The sequence below is a fragment of the Lepisosteus platostomus genome, chromosome 19, assembly GCF_059453375.1.
Source record: "Lepisosteus platostomus isolate fLepPlt1 chromosome 19, fLepPlt1.hap1, whole genome shotgun sequence".
Taxonomy (NCBI): domain Eukaryota; kingdom Metazoa; phylum Chordata; class Actinopteri; order Semionotiformes; family Lepisosteidae; genus Lepisosteus; species Lepisosteus platostomus.
Genome location: NC_142629.1, coordinates 1138206 through 1163488, shown reverse-complemented (window position 1 = coordinate 1163488; position 25283 = coordinate 1138206). Strand labels below are relative to the sequence as shown.

The 25283-nt window shown below is 45.6% G+C and overlaps 2 protein-coding genes across 2 annotated transcripts; one reads left to right on the top strand and one right to left on the bottom strand.

Moving 5' to 3' along the window:
* Positions 1–941: 941 nt before the first annotated feature.
* On the bottom strand, positions 942–14133 carry LOC148644779 (ras-related C3 botulinum toxin substrate 1). The gene is made up of 6 exons (XM_088612813.1): positions 13684–14133; positions 6260–6331; positions 5381–5498; positions 4524–4586; positions 3445–3604; positions 942–2902 (listed from the first exon to the last, which is right to left on the bottom strand). Exons 1-6 carry the CDS (start codon positions 13716–13718, stop codon positions 2772–2774), a joined length of 579 nt encoding a protein of 192 aa, XP_088468939.1. The 5' UTR covers positions 13719–14133; the 3' UTR covers positions 942–2771.
* A 250-nt stretch (positions 14134–14383) lies between these two features.
* smim10l3 (small integral membrane protein 10 like 3) lies at positions 14384–17775 on the top strand. Its single transcript, XM_088612814.1, has 2 exons — positions 14384–16168; positions 16696–17775. Exons 1-2 carry the CDS (start codon positions 15989–15991, stop codon positions 16714–16716), a joined length of 201 nt encoding a protein of 66 aa, XP_088468940.1. The 5' UTR covers positions 14384–15988; the 3' UTR covers positions 16717–17775.
* Positions 17776–25283: the final 7508 nt, after the last annotated feature.

The following is a 25283-nucleotide window of genomic DNA, read 5'->3' as shown; positions in this document are numbered from 1 at the left end:
ATTAAGTATTTTTTCCATTAAAAAAGTGGGAGGCCTATAGTTCTGTTTACAAATGCATATGGTAATGCTCACAATGCAATCTGCATTATAATAAATACCCACACCAAAATGCCCCATGTATTTGTAGTGTCACTGAACTATGAGTAACAGCTCCATTATAGGCTGTTTAACTCTGGCCGTAAAAAGTTCAGAGCTACTTGTTTCATTACTCAATAAATGCAGAGGAGTCTTAAAGCCCTGTTCCTGAAGAGCTGCAATGACTGGTTTTCTTACATTCAAGCCCTTGGCCCAGTCAAGAACAGATTTTCAAGCACAGAGTGAAGACCCTTCAATACTGTCAATACTCTCTTGTCACATCTTAAACATGTGCATATAGAGTACCCATATTATTGTCTGCATGACACTAGCACGTAACACCATAGAACACAATGAACCATGGTTTACATGCAAGCTGAGCCTAAAGGTGCCTGTTGAGATCACATAGGCCTACATTCCATCTCCTGAGGAAACATCAGGAAGTTTAATTTGTCAAAATAACATGACTGGATATTTTTAACACTGGACAAACTAGTTTTAAATTTGAGTGTGGTAAAGAGGGGTGTTGTGACCAAGGGTATAGTACATGGTGCACAAATGTTTTTTTTCTTAAAGGTGCTCACCTTCACAACTCACCCTTTCCCAACTGCAAAGAAACAGCCCTTTCCTCAACTATCTAAAACAAACGGCATACTTTTGTAATGTGTAAGTTTGGGGCTTAAAAGCTTACAGAAGACAAACAAGAGGCAAAAGGTATTTTTTTTTAAAAGTCACAAGTACAGTAGGTATACAAGGAATAAGTCTTGTAATTTTTATAAAGTGCAAAGAACTCCCATTTAAGGAACCCTACTACACAAAAGAGAAAAGCAAGTTCAACCTGCTCCTTTCTGGAAATGAAAGAAGCCTTGTATTTAAGAGTTTTAATTAAATTTATTGGCTTTTTTAAAGTCGGCAAAAAAGATTGCTATATATTTCATGATGTGAAAAATAAAATCACCTTCTTTAATGAAAAAAAACCATAGAAAGCTCAAACTAATAAATCAATTTTTCTTTGTATTCCTTACCCTTTGCTAGAATGCTTCAGTAAAGATGCACTTTTAACTGTTTTCACCTAGTGGTTCAAAGTTGAAAAAAAATACAATACATATAAACATTGCAATTCTAATACAGGTCACTCAGTAATTGCAGTAAATTGCATAATAGCTGCAGCGTTTATAAAAGCTATAGCTGTAAGGGAATATGGTAACAATTAGAATGTGCTTTAGCGGAGGTAATGAACAATAGATAATGCTTACAGTGTTAATTTAAAAATACAGTGATGTGTAGCCTCAATGGAGAAAACAGGAATTGTTAAAAAAAATTACAGCCAATTCACAGGATTAAAACACCAAACGATTATATTTAATTCTGTCATCACCAGCAAAGCCAAGCTGTCAAGTATTTAATTGAAAACCCTAATTCTCCTAACCTCTATTATTACAGTATTCAAAGAAGGAAAAAAAGTGTTACAAGATGCAAATGGACTTTTAAGAAAATGACGGGCTTAATACGGTTTATTTTAAACAAGGGAATGGCTTAAAATGCGATTATAAATGCCCCAATACCAATAAAGGTACAGAAACCCTGAATGTATATCCCAGGCTTAGAGCTTCACAACACAATACCCTGGCAATCCAGTCTCAGAACACGGTCATTAGTAAGCAGCTCCCTATTTAACAGTGGGGGTTTTCAGACCATTAAATCAAGTGACGAGCCTTCAGCAACGGAAGGGACTAGAAGGGCAGGTCAAGCTAAAACAGAGAGATGACGTTCTACCAGTTGAGTTTCAACACTCCTACTGAAGCACAAGATATTGAAAATACTGCAACTTCCCTTCAAATACATCAAAGACGACAATTTAGGTTCACTACTTTTCAAATAAGCATGTGGACAAAATACCCTTCCCAATAAACACGTTTTTATTTTGTTTAGAAACTGCAGTAAGAGATGGATTCTTATACAACCTATTCTTATACCAATAAAGCCATTTATTGGGAATCAACTCCATTCTGATGATCACAGCAAAAATCTTCAATTAGCATTATTCTCTGACTTGCTTTGCATGGCTATATAGTAAACAGGCTAGCATTCGGGAACAAGGCGTACTAATTACTGGAGAAGATACGCTCCTCTTTTTAATTTATTTTTTTCCCCCATCGTGAACCATTTCTTATTCCGAAGACCCCTTTAAACAAGCCTGGACTTCATCTTCACTTTGCAAAGAAGCGAAACTGTAAAATAGCAAACACTCGGTTTGCCTGTGTAGTGTTTGCAACCCCACTTCCAAAGACCCACAATTAATTGTAGTCGGCATTTTGGCAACTTGTCAATTCAATACGGCTGAAGACTGTAAACACTATGCACTCTACAGAGGAAGGGAAGAAAGGGGAAAAGAGCCCAGCTGTTTACCTTTACCGAAAGATTATAAAAAGTAATTTTTAAAAAGGCAGCAGTTATTTTTCTTTTTTTGGGGGGAGGGGATTTGGGTGAGGGTAAGAGTCTTCCCCTCTCCCCGAGAGCTAACGATAAAAACCTGACTAAGATTTTATTTATAACACCAAAGGATTATAAGAAGTACTAATTACAATAGAAGAGAAACAAAATGGCATATCTGAATGCATACGCTCCGTGTTATCTGCTCTTCCCCCAGGTGAGCTCAGACTGCAGTGGTGTTTTTCTCTCGTCAGTGTGTGGGTTTAGAACAGCCTGCACTTCCTCCTCCTCTTCTTCACGGGAGGTGGGCACAGGACTGCCCGGATGGCTTCGTCGAACACTGTCTTAAGGCCTCGTTGTGTGAGAGCTGAGCACTCCAGGTACTTCACCGCACCTGTACAACAGGATCAAAACACACACGAAAGGCTGTTTCTATTTCTTTGTGATAAAGCACTGCCAAGAAATCTGATCCTTCCAAATGAAAACGCGAAGTACTTGAATGGGACAAAAGACAAGAGAACGTTCATTTCACAGGTGCACTACACAGTTACTTTTCAGGGTGCTGTAAATTTTTTACAGCACCTCAATCATTCATGAACTACTACACCTCTTACACAGTGCTACTACACTGACAGCTCCCAACTGATGCTGTTACTGATCAGGCACCAAAACAACACCTTTCAGAAATAGTGCTTAGAGACAATCCTGCCACACTGATTTAATATAGTAGATAGTTTGATCCAAAAGGATGGAGGTATCCACTCCTCTCGTGGTCCAAGTCATAGGGATCTTTAAATGAACACCCCTTGGAACATTAAATTAATTCACCTGGTGATTAAAAAGGTCATGTGGACTAAAAACTAGCAGAGCCCCTGGGTGCTGAAGAAAATAAGTTAGCACACCCAGCTCAAAAGGGTGCTCAATGCAGAGCCATACCGATCTCTTTGGCCATGGCCAGGCCCTGGGGGTAGGTGATGGGAGTGAGCTTCTTCTCCTTCAGCTTCTCAATGGTGTCCTTGTCGTCTCTCAGATCAAGCTTGGTGCCCACAAGGATGATGGGAGTGTTTGGGCAATGGTGTCTCACTTCAGGATACCACTATAACACAAACAGAACAGTCAGCACAGCAACTACAGATAAATGACAATGATAAGGATAAATATGGTTTAACTTTTGACCAGACTTTTTTATAAGCCTACAGCAAAGGACTACAAGAAACTCCCCTCCTTCATATTTATATGCAATGATGTGCTTTATTCTTAAGTATTAAACAAGGCCTGAGGCTACGAGAAAAGCTGCGTTTAATCAACTCTGATACAGCATCATTCTGTCAAACTGATTACAACAACATTCGAAGTAAAGATAGTTAAGAAGACACCTCATCTGAAAATGTAACTGACTGGTCTCAGAATCTGTTTGCACATGCAGTCAGATTCATCTACAGTCCTATACGCCCCCTGTGTAGGTGAGAGTCTGACTCATGTCACACAGCTTGCAATCACACCAAAACTGCAAACCGATTATGGTGCTAATAAAAAATTACTTTTAACAATGTAAATCTGTTCAATATTGGCCCAACTGGGCAAAGTTAAAAGCTTCTGCTGCTTTAAAGGGACCCAAAAAACCTGCACAGACCTTTCTAGATACCAGCTGGCAGTTTCCAGGAGAGAGAAGCTAAGCTGTACACCACAGACTGCCCTGGCACACAACCAGCCAGCGTGCTGCTAAGGGCTGATGCTCTGTAGGTTTTTAAGCGTACAATCTCCAAGTGTATGACATTTTGCCAATTTTCAACTACAAAAATACACTGAAATATAGCTGAAAATGAAACCAATTTACCAATACAGCTACACGTTTAGCTCTTATAGCCTCTACCCATCACAAAGGAACCTGAAGATGAACACAAGCACTCAGGAAATTTACAGCAGGCAGCCTCCTCCTCTGAGAGGAGCTGTGACCTGCAGGAAGCCGAGCCAGAGGGATCGGAAAACTCGAACACCGCCACGATCTTACTCACCTTGGCGCGGACATTTTCAAAAGACGCAGGGCTCACAAGGGAGAAGCAGATCAAGAACACATCCTAACAGGTGAAAAGGAAATAAAGAGCTCCATTATAGCAAACTGTTTTTTGGTGTTTTACCACCTGACAGCCATGGACAACTGCCTTTTCATCACTGTACAAGGTGTCTGCCACACACATTCATTTTTAAATGGTTTTGACTAAGTGGGACTAATATAATAATAATGTAATAATAATAATTATTATTATTAATGTGCTTAGGAACTTCAGATTTCTTTTTGCTTTCAGAACCTTATATAACTTTTTTTTTTTAATTACTTCCCTTTCAAAGACTCCAGTGATCTTCTCAGACTTATGTGAATTACTTCACAGCTGGATCTGTTCTGAAAACTCAACAGCGCTTGCTAATCAGTTCTCGATACTCCTCTAATTAAATCTACTGCCCTGGCAGAATGCTGACCCAAACACATGCCAGCCTCACTCTGCTGATTCTGTTCAAAATAACAAGAGTTCAGTCTGTATTTTAGGAATCGTGAGGAAACAAAAACCCCTTTCACTTCCTCCCAGCCCTGTCATATTGCTTTGCAAGATTAAATTTGGCTGTGCTGAGAACAGCACCGGGCTTTGTTTGCCTCAAAACACACAAAAAAGGCATTACTGATGTGCCAGCGACTAATAGCTCTGGATGGTAAAACTATCAGGGAAGCCGGATAAGGAGCAGAACAAACAAGGCAATAACAGTGAACCACCGCCTCCCTATTTGTAGGGCATTGGCACTGCTTCGAAATCGCTTTACAGGGGATGAGGCATCCTGGCACTTTTGTGGAACAGAGCAGAAGTGGTCTTAAATGTACCGTCTGTGGGTAGGACAGAGGACGCAGCCTGTCATAATCCTCCTGTCCCGCAGTATCCCACAGTCCCAGGTTGACAGGCTTCCCATCAACCATCACATTGGCAGAGTAATTGTCGAACCTGAAAGGAAGAGGAATAATCAGAGCAGAGAGACACGGGCGAGAGCGGAGACTATGGGACTGCGCTGAACACCCAAGAACAGGAGGCACTTCTTTGCCTAAAGGGTGGAACAAGCTGCCCGGCCATGCTGTTGAAGCCGAGACCCTGGCTTCTTCCTACAAACAGCTGGATGAGACTCCCGTGTCAATTAATGAATAAGTACCTATCTAAATGGACCCGACGGCTTTCTCCCGTTTTTGTAACTTTTCTTATGTGCTCATGTCCAGAGCACGTTCAGCTGATATACCTTCCTAACTTCAGGAGAAGAGGCCGAGCTCTCGGGATGTGGGAGCTGAGTGCCTAAGGGACTAATCTGTTACAAGGTCTCAGCATGACCTCAGCACTTCAGCATCCATGACATATGTTCTTAAAGACTCGGGTATTGCAAATTTAGATTCGGCCATCTTCACAAGGCTCTAATGAGAAAGAGATTTAAAGAGTTGGGTCATTGGACTGTGTATAGAATGTTAATTCTAATCACACGCCGAAAGTGCTGGAGGACAGATTTCAACAGGCTCGGAGTGTAGCTCCTGCGTGGCACACTGTACTTCATGAACGCGGCATTGACCTCAAAACCTGGAAGCAAACCCCTCAACCCCACCCCATTTCAGAGAAAGACCATTAAATCATTCAAGATTAGGAACATCAGAATGAAACCTTTGAATGAAGCCCTTTAATAACTACTGAAAGATATACAGGACAGTCGAAGAGCAAAGACTTACACTGTTGGGATGTACTCTCCAGGGAATGCATTGGTGGTATAGCTGATAAGCAGGCATGTTTTACCAACAGCCCTGGAAAAGAAAAGAGGGGAAAACTGTGAACGGACTTCAAAACATGTCGGTCTTCAGATCGGCAAAGAAGAGGAGATCAAAGACTTTTCGACCTCTCTTCAGCCGATCAAGAACTGTGAATATTTCGACAGGCATTCCTTTAAATCCCAGAAGGGCTCCAGGGTTGCAGTAAGAGGATTCTAATGGTACCTCTGCCGGAAATGCACTAATAAAGCTCCTTCCCAAGCCAGAAAACTTGCATCAATCGATGGCGCAACCCACGGTGGCCCATATAGAAAAGGAGAAGCAGCACTGCTGCATTTAGTTTAAGGAAAATTAGTCAACTGATGTGCAGCCAATTGGACGAGAGAGGTATGAGGAACATGCACTTTCCTGGTAACATTACCCCTGTCCCGTAGAAATATTGCAACAACTTCCTTGTCTGGTAGTCTGCATTCAGTAATTCAGTGACATAATCTTCTTACTCCTGTGTGTGCGCTTCTGCAGGACAAAGTGTCCTAGAGTGCCAACAACATAACAGACGGTCTGAACCGGTGTAGTTAACGCCGTCCAAATTTACCTGCGCGTCCACATAAAAACTGCAGGGCAACAGATGAACAAACACAAGCATTGCAGACATACGCCGGGTGGGAACCGGAGGATCAGTGATTCAAACCACCCTCATGCTCAGATTGCTCTGTTACATTCCAGCGTCCCTCAACCTTCTGGAATTCGAAGGGGTGTTAACCTGAATTAAGACGGTTTTAGTCAGCTGCGTTCATCATCTCTCTCGCCTATCCAGAAGCAGGTAGAAGAGCACCATACAAGGTGACACAACCTTTACAAATGAAGGTTTCATCCCACTGTCCCAGTGAAGCTCATCTGCAGAGTAAATGGGTTGATTGCTGGTACTGCAAAGGCGTAATCCCAGTTCGGCTGGGCAAACAAGGGCAGATGGACCTGCTGAGTCACTAAAAGCCAGAGCAGTACAGCACGCCAAACACCGTTGACCTCATTTTCACTTTATTTTCACAGAAAGAGCGAACTACAAATTCTGCAATGGATTAGCACTGTCCAAGGGATTACTGAGCTAATCCTTGCAGTAATCTAGCCTTTTCTCCAGCATGCAGTGGTTCCAATCACACTGCACTCTGAACCCAGCCCAGCTGCACAGCAGTTTCAATTCCTCCAGCTGAATGCTACTATAACAGCTCATTGTTTTATTTATAAAAATTAGGGTGTGCCCTTTTCCCTCTTCCAATCCAGAAATCTCTTTTCAGCTGAAATAAAAAAAACGGGGGGAGGATAGTTAAACTGCTGACCTATGAACAAGTACATTAAACCAACCTGCAAACTTAGGTGCACACAGACTGTGAAACATCTTGAAGAGTTCTACCAAATCATCACAGAGACCAAACAGAAGTATACTACTTTTTCTTGTAGATCTCTGGACCTTTAAAACTCATGAAAGTGAATCATTCAGGGGGACAAAAGAGCAAAAAAAAATGCTGCCCAGCCCACCTGGGAGTAACTGATCAGAAGTCCAAAGTACACCTCTCTCATGACAGTGCTGTTGAAGCCAGAAGCACCTGACCTTACACTGTACAATGGTTCGTTATGCGGTTCATCATGCCTTTGAGAGTTTGTTCCAGTTCTCTCACTTTTTTTTTTGGTGTTCCACTCTCACACAAGTCCCCTTCCCTAAACAATTGCTCCCACCCCTGAACTGCAGGACGGACCTGACAAGAATGCAATCAGGCTGTCCATATTAAATCCTACAGGAAAGGGGCTGACCCTTCCCACAAAGTCCTGTGTCCACAAACGTTCAAAGTTGTTGGGGGGCAGGGGAATGCTTAAAACAAGGTCAAACGAAAATATTAGTGCCATGTTTAAAAATGCATTAAGCCTTTAATATTTTTTAGTTCACATGAGAACAGAATAGATTGTGAGAAACAGCAGAGCAGGAGAGCTTAAAACAGTTTTTATTTTGCACTTTTAATTGAGATTAAAACTAAAAACCGGGCTAGAAGGCTGCAAGGTCTTTCCACTTGCGGACTGAGAATGCGCACAAACACTCCTCCTTAAAAGGAGCTCAAGAGAAGCGCTGTTTGCCTTCGTCCTCTGAACTGCGCCAAGAACTCCGACAGACTTTTTTTTTTTTAAGTGGAGGGAAAACAACTGCAAGAGCCTTTCAAGCAGAGCTCCTGTCTGGACGAGGCCGGCGGTGCTGCACTGCGGCTCCCCTACTATCACACAGATCACACTGCAGACGCACGGCCTCACGATGTCAATTACTCAGACCGCATGAGCTACAGGATGGCTGGGGGGGGGGCTGTTTGCAGAAACGGCAGGCCAGGCTCTGGCAGCAGCGGGTGGGAGGCAGGGGAGATGTAAACATGTCGGGTGGGGATAAGATTGCCGGCACAGATGATGTCGCAGGGAGCAAGCAGGGACCTGCCCGGTCCCCAGCCCCCTCCCACACCTCCACACACAGGAGCTGCTCTCCAGTCAGAGCCAGCAGATGAAAGACACTCCAGTCCCACAAACAACTAAGCAGCTTCTGCTGCCATAAATTAACATCTGGAAAAATGCTCTTTTTGCAACGATGCTTTTTCTTTCAGTCTTTATCAGACCCATTTTACAGGGGGGGGTACTTTGCTTTCTTTGTCGGACGAAGGGAATTATTAAAATGTGAAACATGGAGCAAGCCAAAAAGAAGACTAAAAACATGAAGGAAAGATATGATAATACGGTACATTGATCCTGTAATTCAGGCATAATCCGGAAAAACTGAAAAGAAAGAGCAAAACTTCCCCATGTTCAAAAAGGCTACTAGTCCCATTGATGCTGACAGCACAGGGAGAGGTAGGCAATACTCGAGGACTTTATGCCGTTTAAAAAAATAATAATTCCCAATTTTTAAACTCTAAAACCTGACTATTGGAGAAGCTGTGAAAAGTGTTAATCCTTCCCGCCCAACTTCTGTTTTTGTTGAAGCGACCGCCACAGCAGCAGCAGCACAAACAGCCTTCAAATAAAAATGATAAAACGACAAAACTGGGTTTGGGACGGTTAGGAGTGTTGGCGACCCTTTTCATCACTGACCCCGACCCGGAAAAGAGGAGAGCGCTGTTCTGGTTCAAAACAAAAAGAGAGAAGAGTGCCTAACAAGCACAGGGGAAGGGGAGACTCCTTTCCTACATGACACAGATGTTCATGCAGGGGGCAGTGCTGAGGGGAGGCTGGGGTGTGCTGTGCAATGACATCCTCTCTGCCCCAAGGCACAGGAGTGACCTCAGCGCTGCTTAGTCAGAACTCCAGCAATCCCTCCCCACTGTATCACAAATTCCACACGCCCACTCTCTCGGCAGGAGGAGGCCAGTTGCGCAATGCCAGAGACCGGGAGAGCTGGAGACCTGCGCTGCTTGCTCGCACACACACTGAGCTCGCCTGACGTATTTCCTGACAGCTTCTTGCTGTGAGGGGGAATAAAAAACTTCAAGAAACAAATCCTCAAAGGCGTTTGAAAATTCCAGAAGGACTTCTTTCCCCCCGACCAAGAAAACAGCAAAACTACAACAGGACAATGTATATTTATCATTATAATGTCTGAAACACCCCTACGTAACAGTTCAAAAAAAGCACTGAGGTTAATGAAGATTGCAGGCTTTCGACAACTTATGAAAACCAATAAAAAACGTGTATAAAAAACACTAAGATTTTGTTCTCCTCAATCTTAAGAGACAGCTATGATTTGAGACTTTGACACAGGACAAGAGGAATGAATCAAAATAATGCCAATTCTTAAAAATGCCAACAAAAAAAAGTGCAGAAGTATAAGAGCCATTCAGAATAAAAATAAAAACCACACAAGTAAAAAGCTGATTGAAATGTTCACATAGCTGTCCGTTTGCATTTTTTTATATTTTAAGAAGCTTTTTATTCTAATCCTGCTTTTCCCAGAAGACTACAAGCAAGATTTAGAGACTCAAACGTAACCTTCCATATCAGTGCAACCATCTATCACTGCTTTATTTTGCAAAGCCACAGAAATCAAGAACTTTTGATGTTATAGGCATGTTTCTCATCTTCATCCTGTATTATGTCAGTTTAGTACTGCAGCTTCTCAGTTAAGAAAGTGCAATATGTAAATGGGCATCATCTTCTCAAAGGCAACTACAAACATCTTCCCACAATATTAACATCTAGGAAATCCCAAAACATCACTCCCATGTTGTGACTGGACTTCTGCAGTATCCCCCTCCCCTCAGTATGGATAGAAGAACTAAGCTTCTATTGCTACTTCCAGCTAAACCCGTTTAACTAAAGAAAATAAATAAATCCTCAACAAAATGGGATTGTTTTGTGAAAGAAGAAAAAAGGCCCATTTCAGAAAGGTGCACCTAAGATTTAAATAGGATTTATTGTACATTTATTGGTATTGGACCCAATAAAAGGCGTTTCACCTGCCTTACAAAGTGATATAAACCCATTAACCTGCTGATCCAGCAAGTATGTAAAAGTGCTGTGTTGCACAGAAAACACCTCAGAAACATGCACTTGCTGCGATTAGTTAAAAGCCTGCTTTACAGGTAAGAGGGAGACTTCACAACAGTATAGTCCGTTAGGATGAAGGAACTCGACCATCTCTCACCTGACTCAAATTCTAAAACAGCGGACAGTCTAAATGACAAAAGAATTACACCGCAACACAAACACGCGAGACCCAACAATTACACACAGGAAACTGAAAAGCCTGTGGTCAAGACTTATTTTTGTCCACTGATGGTTAAAATGGACAAGAGGGCCCTGATCACTCCTCACTGTTTTCACAACATGGCCTGTTTAAAAAAGAATTGGGAATACATTTGAAGCTTGGCATGATCTGGACACATGGTGTCAGTAAACCTACAAATAATGCCACCAAATGGCATTATTATACTGATGCTTCTGAAATCCTACACCACTCTCAACCAGCAATGACCTGACCTAGTTTACTGCTCGAGAAGGAACAATAGTGAGAATATGGGAGGTACTTTAGAAATCCTCACTGTTCAAACCAAATGTCAACGCAAACTGCAAAACATTAAGCCTCTCCAAATTCAAGTTGGGAAACACACAGAAGTCTGATATTTCTAAGAAAATCCAGATGAGAAGAATGGTCATTCCCAGTCTTCAATCACCAATGGTACAGAGAATCTACTGCAGGCACTCCCAGTCCAATACATCTCTAAATATGTATTCCCAAAAACCTCTGTTTCTAAGCACTGGGAATGCTTTTAAGTTGCTGGGCAATAAATAAAGAAATGTATTCAATTAACAGAGCTTGGTTCCTTGAAGACTGACAATTTCCATTTCAGATGATTTCTAAATTACTTAAATCTAACAAAATTGCCTCAAAATGGTTCCATGTCCTCAGAATGTGATTTGAGGGAGACCCACAAACTGGTGGACAGGGGCTCCCCTGAAGCAGGGCAGGAGATTCCTGACCTCTGGGACCCTTATTATACCTATTTCCTGTAAAACCCACATCAGAGACACAGGCCACAATTAGATAAAGGAGACCAATGAGCTGCATTACTCAATTACCTTATACAAGGAAGGCTCTGGAAAGTTGTTGCCTGTGATCTGACGAGCTACCGAAAGTATAATCTCACCAGCATTGGGGCCCATTTTGTGACTCCAAATCATACCAGCTTTGATAGAAACTTATCTAAATCCAACAGGCGACCTGAAACAGTTGTAGTTGTAAGCAGTCCACACACGGTTAAGTTTAGAAATCTATACAGTCTTGCCGTTTTCCATGTTTGGCTTCTAGTGCTTATACTGTACACAGGGCACACCATGCCTAGATCAAGAGAGGCAAAAATGGTAAGATTTCTGATTTAGCTCCCCATCAATATCAAAACCTGCGGCTGGAGTTAGTTTCAACAGTTTTTGCTTTGATCCAAGATGACAAAGTGCCCTGCTTTGCGCTGCTGTGCTTGTGCCTTCAGGGTTAAGACAAAGGGAATGCCGACAGCAAGGATCTGAAACAGTTCATGAAGGGTCTCCTGCCTGTTGCCCTGCATGAGGGCTCCACCTCTATGGCTGATCTAATTAACAGCGTGACTAACGCTCCGACCAGGCTCCAAGTATTTCACAGGTAAGCGCGTCTCCAATCATGTCAAAAATGGGGCAAACTGTAAAAGCCTTTAGAACAAACTCGGCTACGAGGATAAAGTTAATAAGCTTCACTGACTGCTCGGGCTGGAACAGAAAAGGCAATCAGGACCTTCAAGACTGGAGATCCCAAGACATGAAGAACTACACCCTACAGTCCCTGTGTTTTTGATGCATTGCAAGCACAGACAGGACAACTTCTAGCCCAGCTGCGAACTCCAGTACGCCGAACGACCCACCATTAAACTCCTCCTTTCAACTAACACTAAGAGTCTTAAACAACCAGCAGCCGCACGGTGAGCTTATACAAGAGCAAAAGACAGCATGAACTGATGCAACACACACCGAAAGACTTCAGAAAAAACTTCAAAGATTCTTTCTAAAGGCGTGTTCGATGTCATAAGTCACCTGTATCTGACAAACTGCAGTGTGAAAACGGCTATCGGTAGAGACGAAAAATACTTTGTCCATAAGTAGCAACCAGAAACTATTTCACGCTGATCTACTGAAACACTAACAGGAATGCACGAAACCCCTAAAGGTAGTTTTTAAATTGCAAAATACAATTGCGCCCCCATCCATAATCGCCGGGTAACTTAACATATTTTAAACAGAGCAACTTCTGCCATGCATGTTTAAAAACCCTTCTGTAGTAAACAAGTACAGTCGGATCGCCGTTCTCATAACTTCGATACAACGTTTAACTGGCCAGATGAAGCCCGAACCGTCTTTTCATTTAAGATTAAATGACCGGCAAACGAGATTAATCATCAAAACGCAAACCAAGCGAAGAAAACGGACGCAATCGCAAACGGATCGACATGAGCGAACTCGACAATACAAAAGAAAAAAAAACACCGATCAGTTAAAAGATTTGTTTTTTTTGGCCACTCGGTAAACTTTAGCCGGGCTCCACGGAAGTTTGATAAGCTCGTAAGCCACGGCTTCAAAGAGCGCTCCGGAGGGAAAGACCAGTTAATTATAGGTAACTTCCCAGCAGCCAGGTTACTTTCCGACACGGCTCAGGGCTGGAAAGCACGGGAAAGCCCAAATTAATTGAGAGAGACTTTAAAACGCGGCCCCCCGGCCTAGAAACCGAGCAGGAATACGGGTCGGGAGCGGGTGTGGGAGAGTTTTCCAACATTTTCCAAACAAGGAGAAGTTGGAGGCGGGGGGTGAGAGAAGAGGACAAACATCGCAGATAAACTCACCCGTCCCCGACAACCACACACTTGATGGCCTGCATCGGTCCGGTCCGGTCTGTCTCCGGGTCACGTCAGCTGCCGGTTCGGGTGCAAGAACAGACCCGTCTTTGTTCCCGCGAAGTTGCTTTTCCTCCCCTTTCCAAAAGCAAAACAACCCCCCCCACAAAAAAAGGGAGGGAGGGAGGGAGGGAGGAAGAGGGGGGAAAAAAAAGGAGAGAAAACCGAACAGAAAGCTTCTCCCCACTTCAGTCACGACACCGAGGCAAGCCCGACCGGGTCCTGGAAGTGTGTGTGTGTGGAGGGGGGAGAAGATCAAATTAAGATAACCCAAACGCAAAACCGCCACTGAAGCGCGAATAGCAACACGCAACACGCCGACTCCCTGTGTCGCGTCCGACTGGAACTTGAGCAAACAGCCACCACCCCAGAGGAAGGAAAAAAAAAGTCGGAGCTGAAGCTTTAAGCGGGGTAAAAAAAAAAACTCCGGCCCTAGACAACGGAAACTGTAGCTCCCAGCTCCCTGCGAGTCACTTCCGGCCTCTCCTGTTGTCCCGTGGATCCAGGGGACGAGCGCCGGCCCTCCAGCGGCGTGAGCGCGCACGCCTCCTGGCTTCCCGAGGACCGCCGGCTCGGCGACGGGAGCGCAGAGCCACAAGCGGGGCGGGGCGGGGCAGCCGGGCGCGCACGCTGCTCTCTTCGCGGGGGCGAGGAGGGCTCTTGGAGCTGGGGGCGCGGGGGCGCGCGTTCAAGAGGAGGGGGGAGTTTGTCCCGACACGTGTGGGAAGCGATTCGCCCGGAGCACCAGGCTGAGCAGTTTCAGTAGTTTCGAGATCCCGAGAGTCTCATCTTTGTTGTGTTTTTCTCCTCATACGGGCTGTTTCAAGTGGGAGACCCCAACATTTCATTTTCCTAAGAAAATGAGTTGGATGCAATAAGCTGACAATAATGCATGGAAGGCTGTCTCTCGAGTTAATCAGAGAATTCCTCAACACAAATTGTTCCTTAAAAGGAATGCTGCCTGTATGAACATATGGACATCAGACCTGATCAGTGTCCCCCTGAGAGCTGGGGACACAAATGATATAGGACCTGCATGTGCAGAAACATGAAAAACACACACGAAATGAAAAGAGATGAGAATCAGCCGCCTGTTTGAAGTCTGAAGGTCTGCCTGAGCGTATTGGGTGGGAACACGCCACCACTGACATCTGTGGGAGAGTCATTGATAAGAAATAACGAAAGAGTCTGTATCCCATATATTCCTGTACACACTGGGATCCAGTAGCGCTTCGTACAAGAGGTAGGGCTCATCCCATACTGGATGTTGGTTTACAACAACACTAACAGAAATTCTTCTTCACAGACTGAAAAAAGACACCGAATCTGATGCAGGGAGGCAGACGCGCACAATTGCTTTTCCTGTATTTATTACTTTGACCTCATCTTAAGGCAAACAAGTTCGTATGGAGACAGATCTCAGAAATTCGTTGTTGAAATGGTTGAGATTTAAACTACACATTTCAAAAGAATAACAGTCTGTCACCCCTTCCTCTTAAACATACGCCTATTATATTTCAGCCGACACTGGTCTTCCACTGCTGTAACTAAGACAGGCCCATTCAGTGAGTTTATGGTAACGCTGTGAGCAACGGTTAGCAACAGTAGTTAATTTCGTACGCCGATCTTCCAATAGAGTACCGCATAAATGATAACGCAGCCTGCCTCTGTCCAATAATTCCTTCTAAATTAATCTACCCAAGTATCACTGTAGAAATCTTATGGTGTAAAGGTTCTTGAAAAGTATTAACCGTATTCATATATGTTAAATTGGCTGATTCAGTTTTAACGGGTTTTTAATGCAAGTTAATTCCCATTGCGCTAATACATTTAAACTATGACTATCGCTTCTACAGGAGAAAGCGATAAAGAAACGCTCAAAACTTGTTCGTCTGATCACTCCGGCGGGATATGAATGTATTTTTTTGAGAACGAAATAAGCCAGGTTTAAAAATACTACGCGGCGGTGCCTATTTTTAGAGACGACACATGGTTCGGAGAGCCACAGGAAGTCAGCGCAGGGCTGCGCATCCGTGTGTCTCACTATATCGCTCCGGCTGACCGAGAATGGTGAAACAGTCCGCTTCTGTCACAGCGTTACCGATTCCCGAAATATCCGAGAGAGTGGCGCTTCAGAGGGAAGAGATGTGAACCGTGTTCAGCAGGAACAGCGCCGATGGGTCGCGGGTTCTGTCAGACGCCCTGGTGACATTACGGACACTGTTTCGGGAGGGGTGTGTGCCCTGTCTTTTGTATGGCGGGTCTGTCTCAGCTGGCGTTGAGGCTTCCGGGGTCCGCCGGCAGGACTTACGGAGTGTTTTCCAAAGGTCTGACGAGGACTTTATTAATCTTTTTCGATCTAGCCTGGCGGCTAAGGATCCGTTTTCCCTACCTCTACCTCATAGCCTCAATGATGTTCAATGTGCGATTACAGGTGAGCGATTTCTCTCTTACCTACGCCACAGGTAAGAGTGACATCACGGGAGTGTTTTTTTTTTGTCTTAGAATATACTGTAGTTTCTGACAAACGCGAATACGTCACGGCCGGAGCGATTTCTGCTCGTGTTAAATAATTTCCCTTTGCTATAAATGACATTTCCCCCCTGTAGGAGAAAATCGCGGATGAACTTAGCTGTGATAGCAGGGAAGAGCATTTCTGATCGTGACACAGAGTTTAAACATATCAGTCGCTGCATTTATCGACACCACCCATTTACGAATCTCCTTTGAATAAATGCGGTGAAGGCACATCTCAATTTTAAATGTAAAGTTTGTAATTATGTGGTGTTTTATGTCCAGAGCTTTTCTGGAACATCTGCCCAGAAATCGAGGATTAAGAAAAGCAGTTTGCTTTCATCCCCTCTTTTAAGCAACGTCAGTGTCCAAGTCCAATATGCATGCCTTCGTTTCATTTGCTTGCTTTTATGTCAGTTTTACACATATTATGTTTGCTTTTTACAGGTCCATATTGAAATACACTAGTGAATCTAAGGACCCTGAGAACGACACGTGATTTTTAAAAGGACGATGCTTTCTAACCCAGCCTTTGGCTGACTTCCACTACATATGTAATGCTGGGAAAATCAAGATGAAGAATGACGCAGCCGAGTTACGTCATCGTTTCCTCCCCGCCCCCTTTTTCGAGAGGGAGGTTCGTGCCTTATTTCACGGAGGGCACTGTGACGTCACCGCCGAGGCCCAGCGCTGCTTCCGGCGGAGCACGGCGCCAAGTTGCCAGACCTTTTGGAAGAGGAAGTCTCCTTTTCCGGTCTTTCTGCTTTTTTTCCCCCGGGATACTTATAGTAACGAAAGGATAACAGTTGTGCAATATTTGAGTGCTTTAGTAGACGGGTGACCAGACAGCGCACGCCAGCAGTCCCCCGCTCGCATCTCAACGTACTCATCTCAAACACGTAAACTCGAGGAATCTTAGTGGGTCATGGATAGCACGATGTCCTTTAGGCCACTGCAAGGCACGTACTGTAACCCTGACAACTGCTGATACAACCAGGAGCTGCCCTTGATGGACTTCCTGCCTGTTATCCAGCAGCTGCAGAGGGCGAGGTTTGATTCCAGGGCAGCATGGTGCCATGTGCTCTGGGGGGCGGGGCGTGGAGTCGTCATGTGCTCTGGGGGGCGGGGCGTGCAGTTGTCATGTGCTCTGGGGGGCGGGGCGTGGAGTCGTCATGTGCTCTGGGGGGCGGGGCGTACTGACCTGTGAGACCAGTCGCCCCACAGGAAGGAAACACCCCACTACCCAGCTTGATGCTGCTCTTCTCTCTGGTGTCCTCAGAAGGGGGTCTGTGGGGCTCCGGGGTGACTGTCTGGATCTTAGTGTTTGTTCTGCAGCAGTGAGCACTTACCTGGCAGACCCACTCCGACTAGCCTGTGGCTCAGAGTTCAATGAGAAGTGCAAGACAATGCTTATTCCTGAGTTACAGGTGTGTGTCGATTTGTTTTAGATTTTAAGAATTTGTAAATGCTGCTTTTTCACCATAGGTTTTCAATCCTCTAAACAATAAATTAACAAAATATCTCATATTGCTGGATTCTTTTTTGCGTTTTCACACTTTTTATGCACATTTCTTTTTTTAATAAAAGGCAGCAATACGGTTTCAAGCCACCAGGGGGCAGGGGTGTGCTTTTCTCCCTGTAGCGGGCAGAGAGAAGAAGTCTGAGTAGCCATCGTCCACATGTGCAGCAATGGACATTCGTCAAACCAGAGGAACCACGTGGGGTTTCCATGTTCAAGTCCCATTTCTAAGCTATTTCTATTCTGTTGAGATGCAAAAATACAAGCCTGCCAATTACTGCTGTCCTTCTGCTGAGTTGTCATTCACCACCAAATAATATGTAGATATTAATTTAAGATCCACGAACTAGAGGAAATAGTGCCGCATGATCTTTCCTGTAATATTTATATGTACATCAAAACAATTCTGGCAGATTGGTCATAGCTGAGGTTGAAGGAGCTGTTCACAGCTGTGTGCTTGGGATTCGAGCCAAGATCCTGTTTACACGTGATGAAAGGGAGACCAGAATAGAATTTCTAAGGCATATTGCGACTTTCTGTAATGTTTCATTGACCAAGGCATCATTGGCAGACAGGCCCAGATTTCAGATATCTATCCACTTGCTGATATCCAGAAAAATTCAGCACGGGCTCGGGGAAAACATTCATGATAGCAGACAAACACAGCTCTTAATGATGGAGAGCTGCTGGGTCTGTATGGCTTTGGGATACTGTGAGACGTCTCCCAGCCTGGCACGGCACTGCTTTGTGAAGGGGAGAAGGATCAACATGAACAAATCCAGGTCTCAGTTTCAGCCCCCAAATACTGGGATCTATAGCAGTTTCGTTAGGGCTGAATACAAAGCTCAAAGCCAAGGCTCTCTACAGATGATAAAAAAAGTCTGTCTGATTGCAGCACACAAAAAAATCGAAAGGATTTTGACAGTCTTTGAAGAGTAAAGTAAATAAGTCTGTTTCTCCAGAAAGTAGCTGGAAGCCAAGCAGACTGTAGCCCACTAATGGATTAAATTGAAGAGGCTTGGAAGAAGTTTGCTTTCTTGGAATGCTTTGCTGATTTTTCTAGTAGGACAATTCTCTGGCTGCAGTTTTGAAAGATGTCGGAACAGTTCCAGCAGACTGAAAAAGGGAGCTCGGTACCTTGGGCGTGATGGAGCCTGATTTAACCTTTCTCATTTCTTACAGCCTTCCAAGGAAGCAGAACCCCACCCAAGCCCCCTGATTTTGGTGAGAGACATATCCCCAAATTCCCAGCAATGCTTATTGCACTCCAATCCACACTTCCCCTAAATAGCCTTGAGACAGCTGCATAATTCCTAGTGCATCACCACACCTAGTTGAACAGGAACAACCCAGCTTGACAGCAGTCAGCACCCCACCTCTGCTGCAATGCCCCAAGTTTCTGTTTGCAAAGCGTGTCAAGTGTGAAATATCCCCTAGGTAGATACAGGAGACGAGTGGCATTCTGCTGAGGTGAGTACAGTGAAAATCTGATTCAGAACCACCTCTGCAGACAAGCTGCACTCTCAAGCCCTGCCTGCTTGTGACTTGATGTTTCCAGCCTGCCACCCTGAAGGAATGAAACGTTCTGGAGAGGCCCTATTTCCTCCACAATACATACAACCCCCCCCCCTCCCCCCCAAAACCATGCCCTGTGGATGTTCCACAGGCGGCTCTTGCTTGGGAAGTAAATCAGAGCACGAAACCCAGTTTTATTAATAATCCTGTAGAGCGCTGGCCACATCGCATTTAGTTAATGAAGTAATGCGCCGCTGTGATAAATTATTGATCGACCGAGGAGAGCCAGATGTCTCCATGCACTATAATCGTTCAAAGCAAATTTGAATCGCCAAAGACTGAGCTAGAACTCAGCCTCTTCGTGCTCGATGGGCGACCCAGCTCCTGCAGAGGATAAGGAACATAGCCAGAGTGCTGGGATTGGCTCTTATCCCCTGGGCCTCAGGGTTCTGTGTGTTTTCTGCACACACTTGAAGATGCTGTCTCTTTTGGTAGACTTCAGTCTGCTCTTCACAGCATGAGCCACCTGTTTTGGATGGCAGGGGCAGTAGAGCCAGCTGGAGGGCTTGGGAAACACAGTTCTCACTGTAGCATTCTCAAAAGCACATGCTCTCCCCCCAGACTACAGCCTTGTGTGTCTTCACTGGGGACAACAACATCCAAGAACTGAGAGCGTGGTGAAGGTCTGGAATATCTGGCGGGACAGGTTTGGCTGAACCTGCTTGGTTAATGGGCAGCCTCTTGGCTACAGGACCAGGAGACTCGAACCCCATTCAGACTGAGTTAACCAAGGGGTGCAGGAGGGATGCCTGAGAAGGATATGAAGGGGGGTGTTTGAGTTCAGTATACAGTATGGAGCTGGTTTGGTGCTGGTGGTGATTAGGACCAGCTCTGCGCGATTGACTTGTCATTGTTATCCCTCACAAACCTTAGTTACTAACTTCCATTTAATGCACGAAGGAGGTGATTGGTGATTCCCCTGAATTAAAACACCCAAAAAGAAAAACTCCCATCTATTTGCAGTGATCTAAGCGAACAGAAGTGGCCCTCTGGAGTTCTGCCGGTGAGGGACATTATGCATGGCACAGACCAACCCTGTGAAACAACCAGGACACTTCAATTCGGAGTCTGAAAGGGGCCAGATGAGAATCAAACTGATCTTTCCAGCAGGTGCTGCTGTGCGCTCCCAGCGGCAGGGTGGGTGACAGCCTGATATATTTCCATGGTGTAAGGATATCGTTGTGGGCTGATAACACAGAATCCACACACTCTGGCTCCTGAATCTCCTTCCCGTGACTCAGCCCCGTAGGCTCTGCGCCGAGCCGCCCCCACGCGCGCGGCTCATATCACCCGGCTTTGTTTTCAGAGTTTATTTCAAATCCCATTTGGCAGAGCCATTAGCATCGCAGCCTCGCCCCCGCGGAGACCCAGGTGAAGCAGCACACAGCCTTCCCCTGGCCTCTCGGCCCCACACCTGGGACAGCTTTCACACCAGCGAGCGCGCCATCGCCGCATGTCCAAGACCACGTTCCTGTTTTGCAGTCATAGTGCAGTCATTTTTCAATACAACAAGTGTTTGGCTGCTTTGATATCAAGAAGGAAATTGCTTGCCTGATTCTTCCGAGAGTGGGGGGGACTATGCTAATTCAAGAGCTCTCAAGCTGTGGCACCTACAGCCCATATAGACGATGGTCTAGATCCTTGATCACAAAGTCTGCAGGTCAGGGAACCATGTGGGACTTCTGGGTAGGAGTCTGCAGTCCTCATCCCAGTCCTTCCATTTTTAATGGAATATAGATCTTATTAATTTTCAGTAAGTGGGCCAGAAAAGGTTCAGCAAAGTAATTGAGAGCCTGTGTGAAAAATGACGATCGGAAGAACGTGTAGCTCATCTTCGGTCCAGGGGAGAAAGAGAGGTTTTCGTCACACAAAGAGTTTCTGTGAAAGTAGGGCAGGCTGTGCTGCACTTGTCCGACATTCAGAATTCTAGTTCATCCCTGTGTGTCCCACTGGCTGCTACGCTGCTCTTTTAATTAGCTCGCTAGTTAAACAGGCGGGGCTCTGGGGAACCTGGGGTTCACGCTGCACATCTCTCGTCTGGAGCAGAAGAATTCGAACCTCAGCCTCTGGGGCTCCAGTCGTTTTTTTTTACACCTTCTTTATCTGACAGTTATCTTGGCATTTCCAGTTATTACGAAGAGGCTCTCTGGGGCTCTGAATTGGATATGGCCTTATGAAGGAGTTCAGGCTACGATGGGCAGTGACACAGGCCTGACTCTTTCTGGGGAAACACGGCACCCCATTCGAATGGTTGAACCCACCCCTGGGGTCTTGGGGTACCCCAGTGCCCTCATGTGCTCAAGTCATACTTACATACATTAACACTGAAAACAGGTGTAGTTTGACTCCCTGAGTGTTTCAGTTTTGTGCATTAGCTACACAGTAATATAATAGTTATGATACTATATGCATACTCTCAGTAACTCAATCCCACAAAAACCCTTGTATCTGAGAGACCTGTTCCTTTTTACAACTCCACCCTGAAGTGAACGAGATTCCCAGATTTTGGAGAGGGTGGTCTGGGGGAATACTCTGATTTTTGCAGTTCACTTTCCCAGCACAAGGGGGCGCTGGCTCTTAGGGTGCTCTGTCCTGCCGTGAGGGGAGTAACTGGTGGAGCTACGGAGTGAACAGTGTTATTCAGCGAGCCCTTCTGGCAGGGTTTGTGAAGGTCCTCTGACAGGAGAACATGTCGACTCTCAGGTGCACCTCTTTTCAATACCGTGCAGCACCATTCATCATTGGAAAGCATCCCTTTCATTTGGCGGATTTGATCATGGCTGCTGGTTTTCTTGACAACGAGGGTGTGGTGCGCGATGTGTTATAGACTAAATGCAGTGCATGCCTGCTCTCCCCGCGGACAAAGCTAACCTGCTTCATTACTGGACTGAGACATCTGTGTGTCACACACTGTGCGGCTCGGTTCTGTTGTAGCAAGTGGACTGGAGAGCACAAAGCCCCCCAGGAGGAGATTCCCCCCCCAGCACTACTGATTCCCATTCATGCAGCCCCTGGGGTGCGGAACCACACTCAAGGTACAACAGCAGCGTCTGCAGCAGGGACTCGAACCCGCAACCGGTCAGTTAGAAGTCCCAAGGCTCATCCACGCTACACCACCACCGACGGAAAATAATCTTCTCCTTCAGCTGCCCCGAGCCCTGCAAGATCAGCGTTAGGGCTGCTGCTGTTCCCTCTGTCCTTCACTCCTTTTCGCTCGTAATCCTTCAGATTAATTTGAGGTTTCTGGGTCTCCATTCAGACACGCAGCTGGTGTTAATTAATCGGTTTCCGTGGCAACTGCATCTGTAAACCTGCACTCCCCCCCCCCCCTCCTCACCCCGCCCCCACCCTGAGAAGAAGAGGATTTCTCCGGTGGGGATTTACCCAGTAGAGGGATTGAGTTTAGACAACAGCGCTGGGAGAAAAAAAAAACATTAAAAAATGCAGAAAAAGAATAACTGAGAGGATCAGAGGCTTTAATCCTCACCAAGAATGGAAGCAGGTTGTCCTCTGGAAGGAAGCTTTGTGAAACTATAGACCTGCTGGAAAACCATGTAAGGATTTCCAAACAGCTCAGAAGATGAATATAAAAAAAGCTCTGGAAATGGAGCGATTGTGTGGCTTCTGCAGGAACCACATCAGAGCTCAGCTGATGATGGGCGCAGCCCAGGTGTGCTGGAATGCCTCCGTTCGTTACTCCTGATGAGCTCACTCGCTGTGCTCAGTGCGAGCTCCCAGGATCCCGCTGCACACCGGCATGGGACATGAGCTGCGCTGTTGCTTAGTACCTCCTGAACGCTGCATTCGTTGTCTGACCATGGGGAACTTCTCGACTGGCCCCGCTGGGACAGTGTGACGCAGATTATTTACTGGTTACAGTTCTGCTCTGGGGTGGCACACCATTGTATTAATAGACCAGAAATCTGGTTTCCAGCTTACAATGCACGCTGATTGCATCAATGTAGGGATATTAATGCTTACCAATATGCTACTGTTAACATCAAGTCATTTGCCATCTGCTGAAAGCACTTGCACTGCCATGCACTGAGGCATAGCTACAAGCATCTGTCCTCCCTTGCTAACTGAGGACTCATTCATTTAAAGAAGAGGATTTTCCGTGGGGTACAGTATGAGCAGAAGGAACACTGTGGCCATCGCTGTGGTGTATTGGAGTGGAGGTCGCGCTGAGCAGTCAGTGTGGCTCCTCTGTTTTACCAGGCAAATGACCGCCCTGCTCAGAGCTCCAGCTCAGAGTGTCCAGCCTTTGGATTTGCATGTCGTCAGCCAGGGAGGGGAGAAATGCAAACTCTGGGCAGTAAAGACATCCGAGTCACCTGAACACTTAGGCTCCCTTCTACAATTCACATCTGACCCCTACCAGTGTGTGCGCAGCATGCTCTGTAACGGACATGAGCCCTGTACATTTTCACTGAGGGTAAGTATGTGTATACGTGTACCCATTATCCATTATCAGAAAGCCGCTCGCTCCTGGTCAAGGGAACAGCAAGCTGGGGCCTATCCTGGATGGATCAAGAGAAAGGCGGGCTTGCACCCTGGACAGGGCACCCTGGGCGCCACCCTGCCACACACATAGGTACAGTACAAGCGCACAGGGGCAATTTAGAGACACCACCTGATTTACCCCTCCTGTCCCTGGGAGCTGGGGGGAAACCGGAGTGCCCAGAAAACAAGAAGGGAACATGTAAGCTCCGCACAGAAGGTGCCCCAGTCCAGACTCTTACCCTGCACCCTGTAAAGCAGCTGTGCAAGCTGGCCTGCCACTGATTCTAAATACACAGTAGTACTGAAGGTATATATGCAGCACATGTTCACTGCATAAAGAGCATTTTTTTATAAGTGCAAAGAAATGGCCTGAAAGAAGTGGAAGCTTATGAAATGTATTTCGAATGCAGGAGAGGTGTCCTTTGTCCATGCTGACCGAATGTTACCTTTAGCCACTAGTCCCTCTGATATAAGTGAGTAATTAATACACCCCTTTAGCTCTTAACTCTGCACTGGGAACAGGCAGTAAAAGCATATTTGCCTAACAGTGGGATGACTGTCATGTGGCCGGTGGTATGCAAATCTGTAGCTGTTAATACAATCTAAGTAGTTGTTATGGAACAAAAGCCAGCAGCGTGGAGGAGTGGTCAAGACTCTGGGTCCTCAGCCAGAAGGTGATGGGGTCAGCTCCCAGGTGGACGGCCACTGGTGACCCCAAACCGCCCTGCTGCGCAACTGGGTCCTTCCCAGGCGGTCAGTGCAAATGAGGGTTTGCTCTTGCCTTGGGCAGTTAAAATGAAATTAAAAAAAAAAAGATATTTAAAACACATCCTAATTCCCTAACTGTGCTCTATAAACAATATTTCTCATTGCCTGGGAATTGCAGTTTGGCTTTCCAGCATCTGCAGGAGGTACAATTAGTGTTTGCAAATAAATTTGCTAGCTGGGATTGCATGGATGTTACTGCCAAACATGACAACGTTATCTCTTCCTGAACATCAACGAGCTTATCGGTTCTCACTGATGAGTCAGTCTGCAGACAAGGTGACAGAAATGAGAGTGGCCATGATGTTAAAGCCCGTGAGATTCGATTTCCAGGTATTGCTGCCAAATATCTCCAGCGGGACAGGTTTCCCGGCTGCCAGTTTACAACAACTGCCTGTTTTTCACATGACCGGAAATTTGGGATTGCAGGATGCCCGAGCGCTGTGAGGTCGCTAGCAATCTCCGTGCGGCCCTGAACCCATCTGCGCCCGGACTGTGGTGCTGTGGCTGCAGGTGAGGAAGAGAATGGAGGTGGAGGGTGACTCCAGCTCCTTTACTGTGTGCTTGGCGCCTCTAACCTCTGGTACTGGTTGCTAGAGCTCTCCAACACTGCATAGCCAGGACCTGCAGTGGGAAAGCGATATTCTTTATTTCTATTTAAAAAGAAAACTGA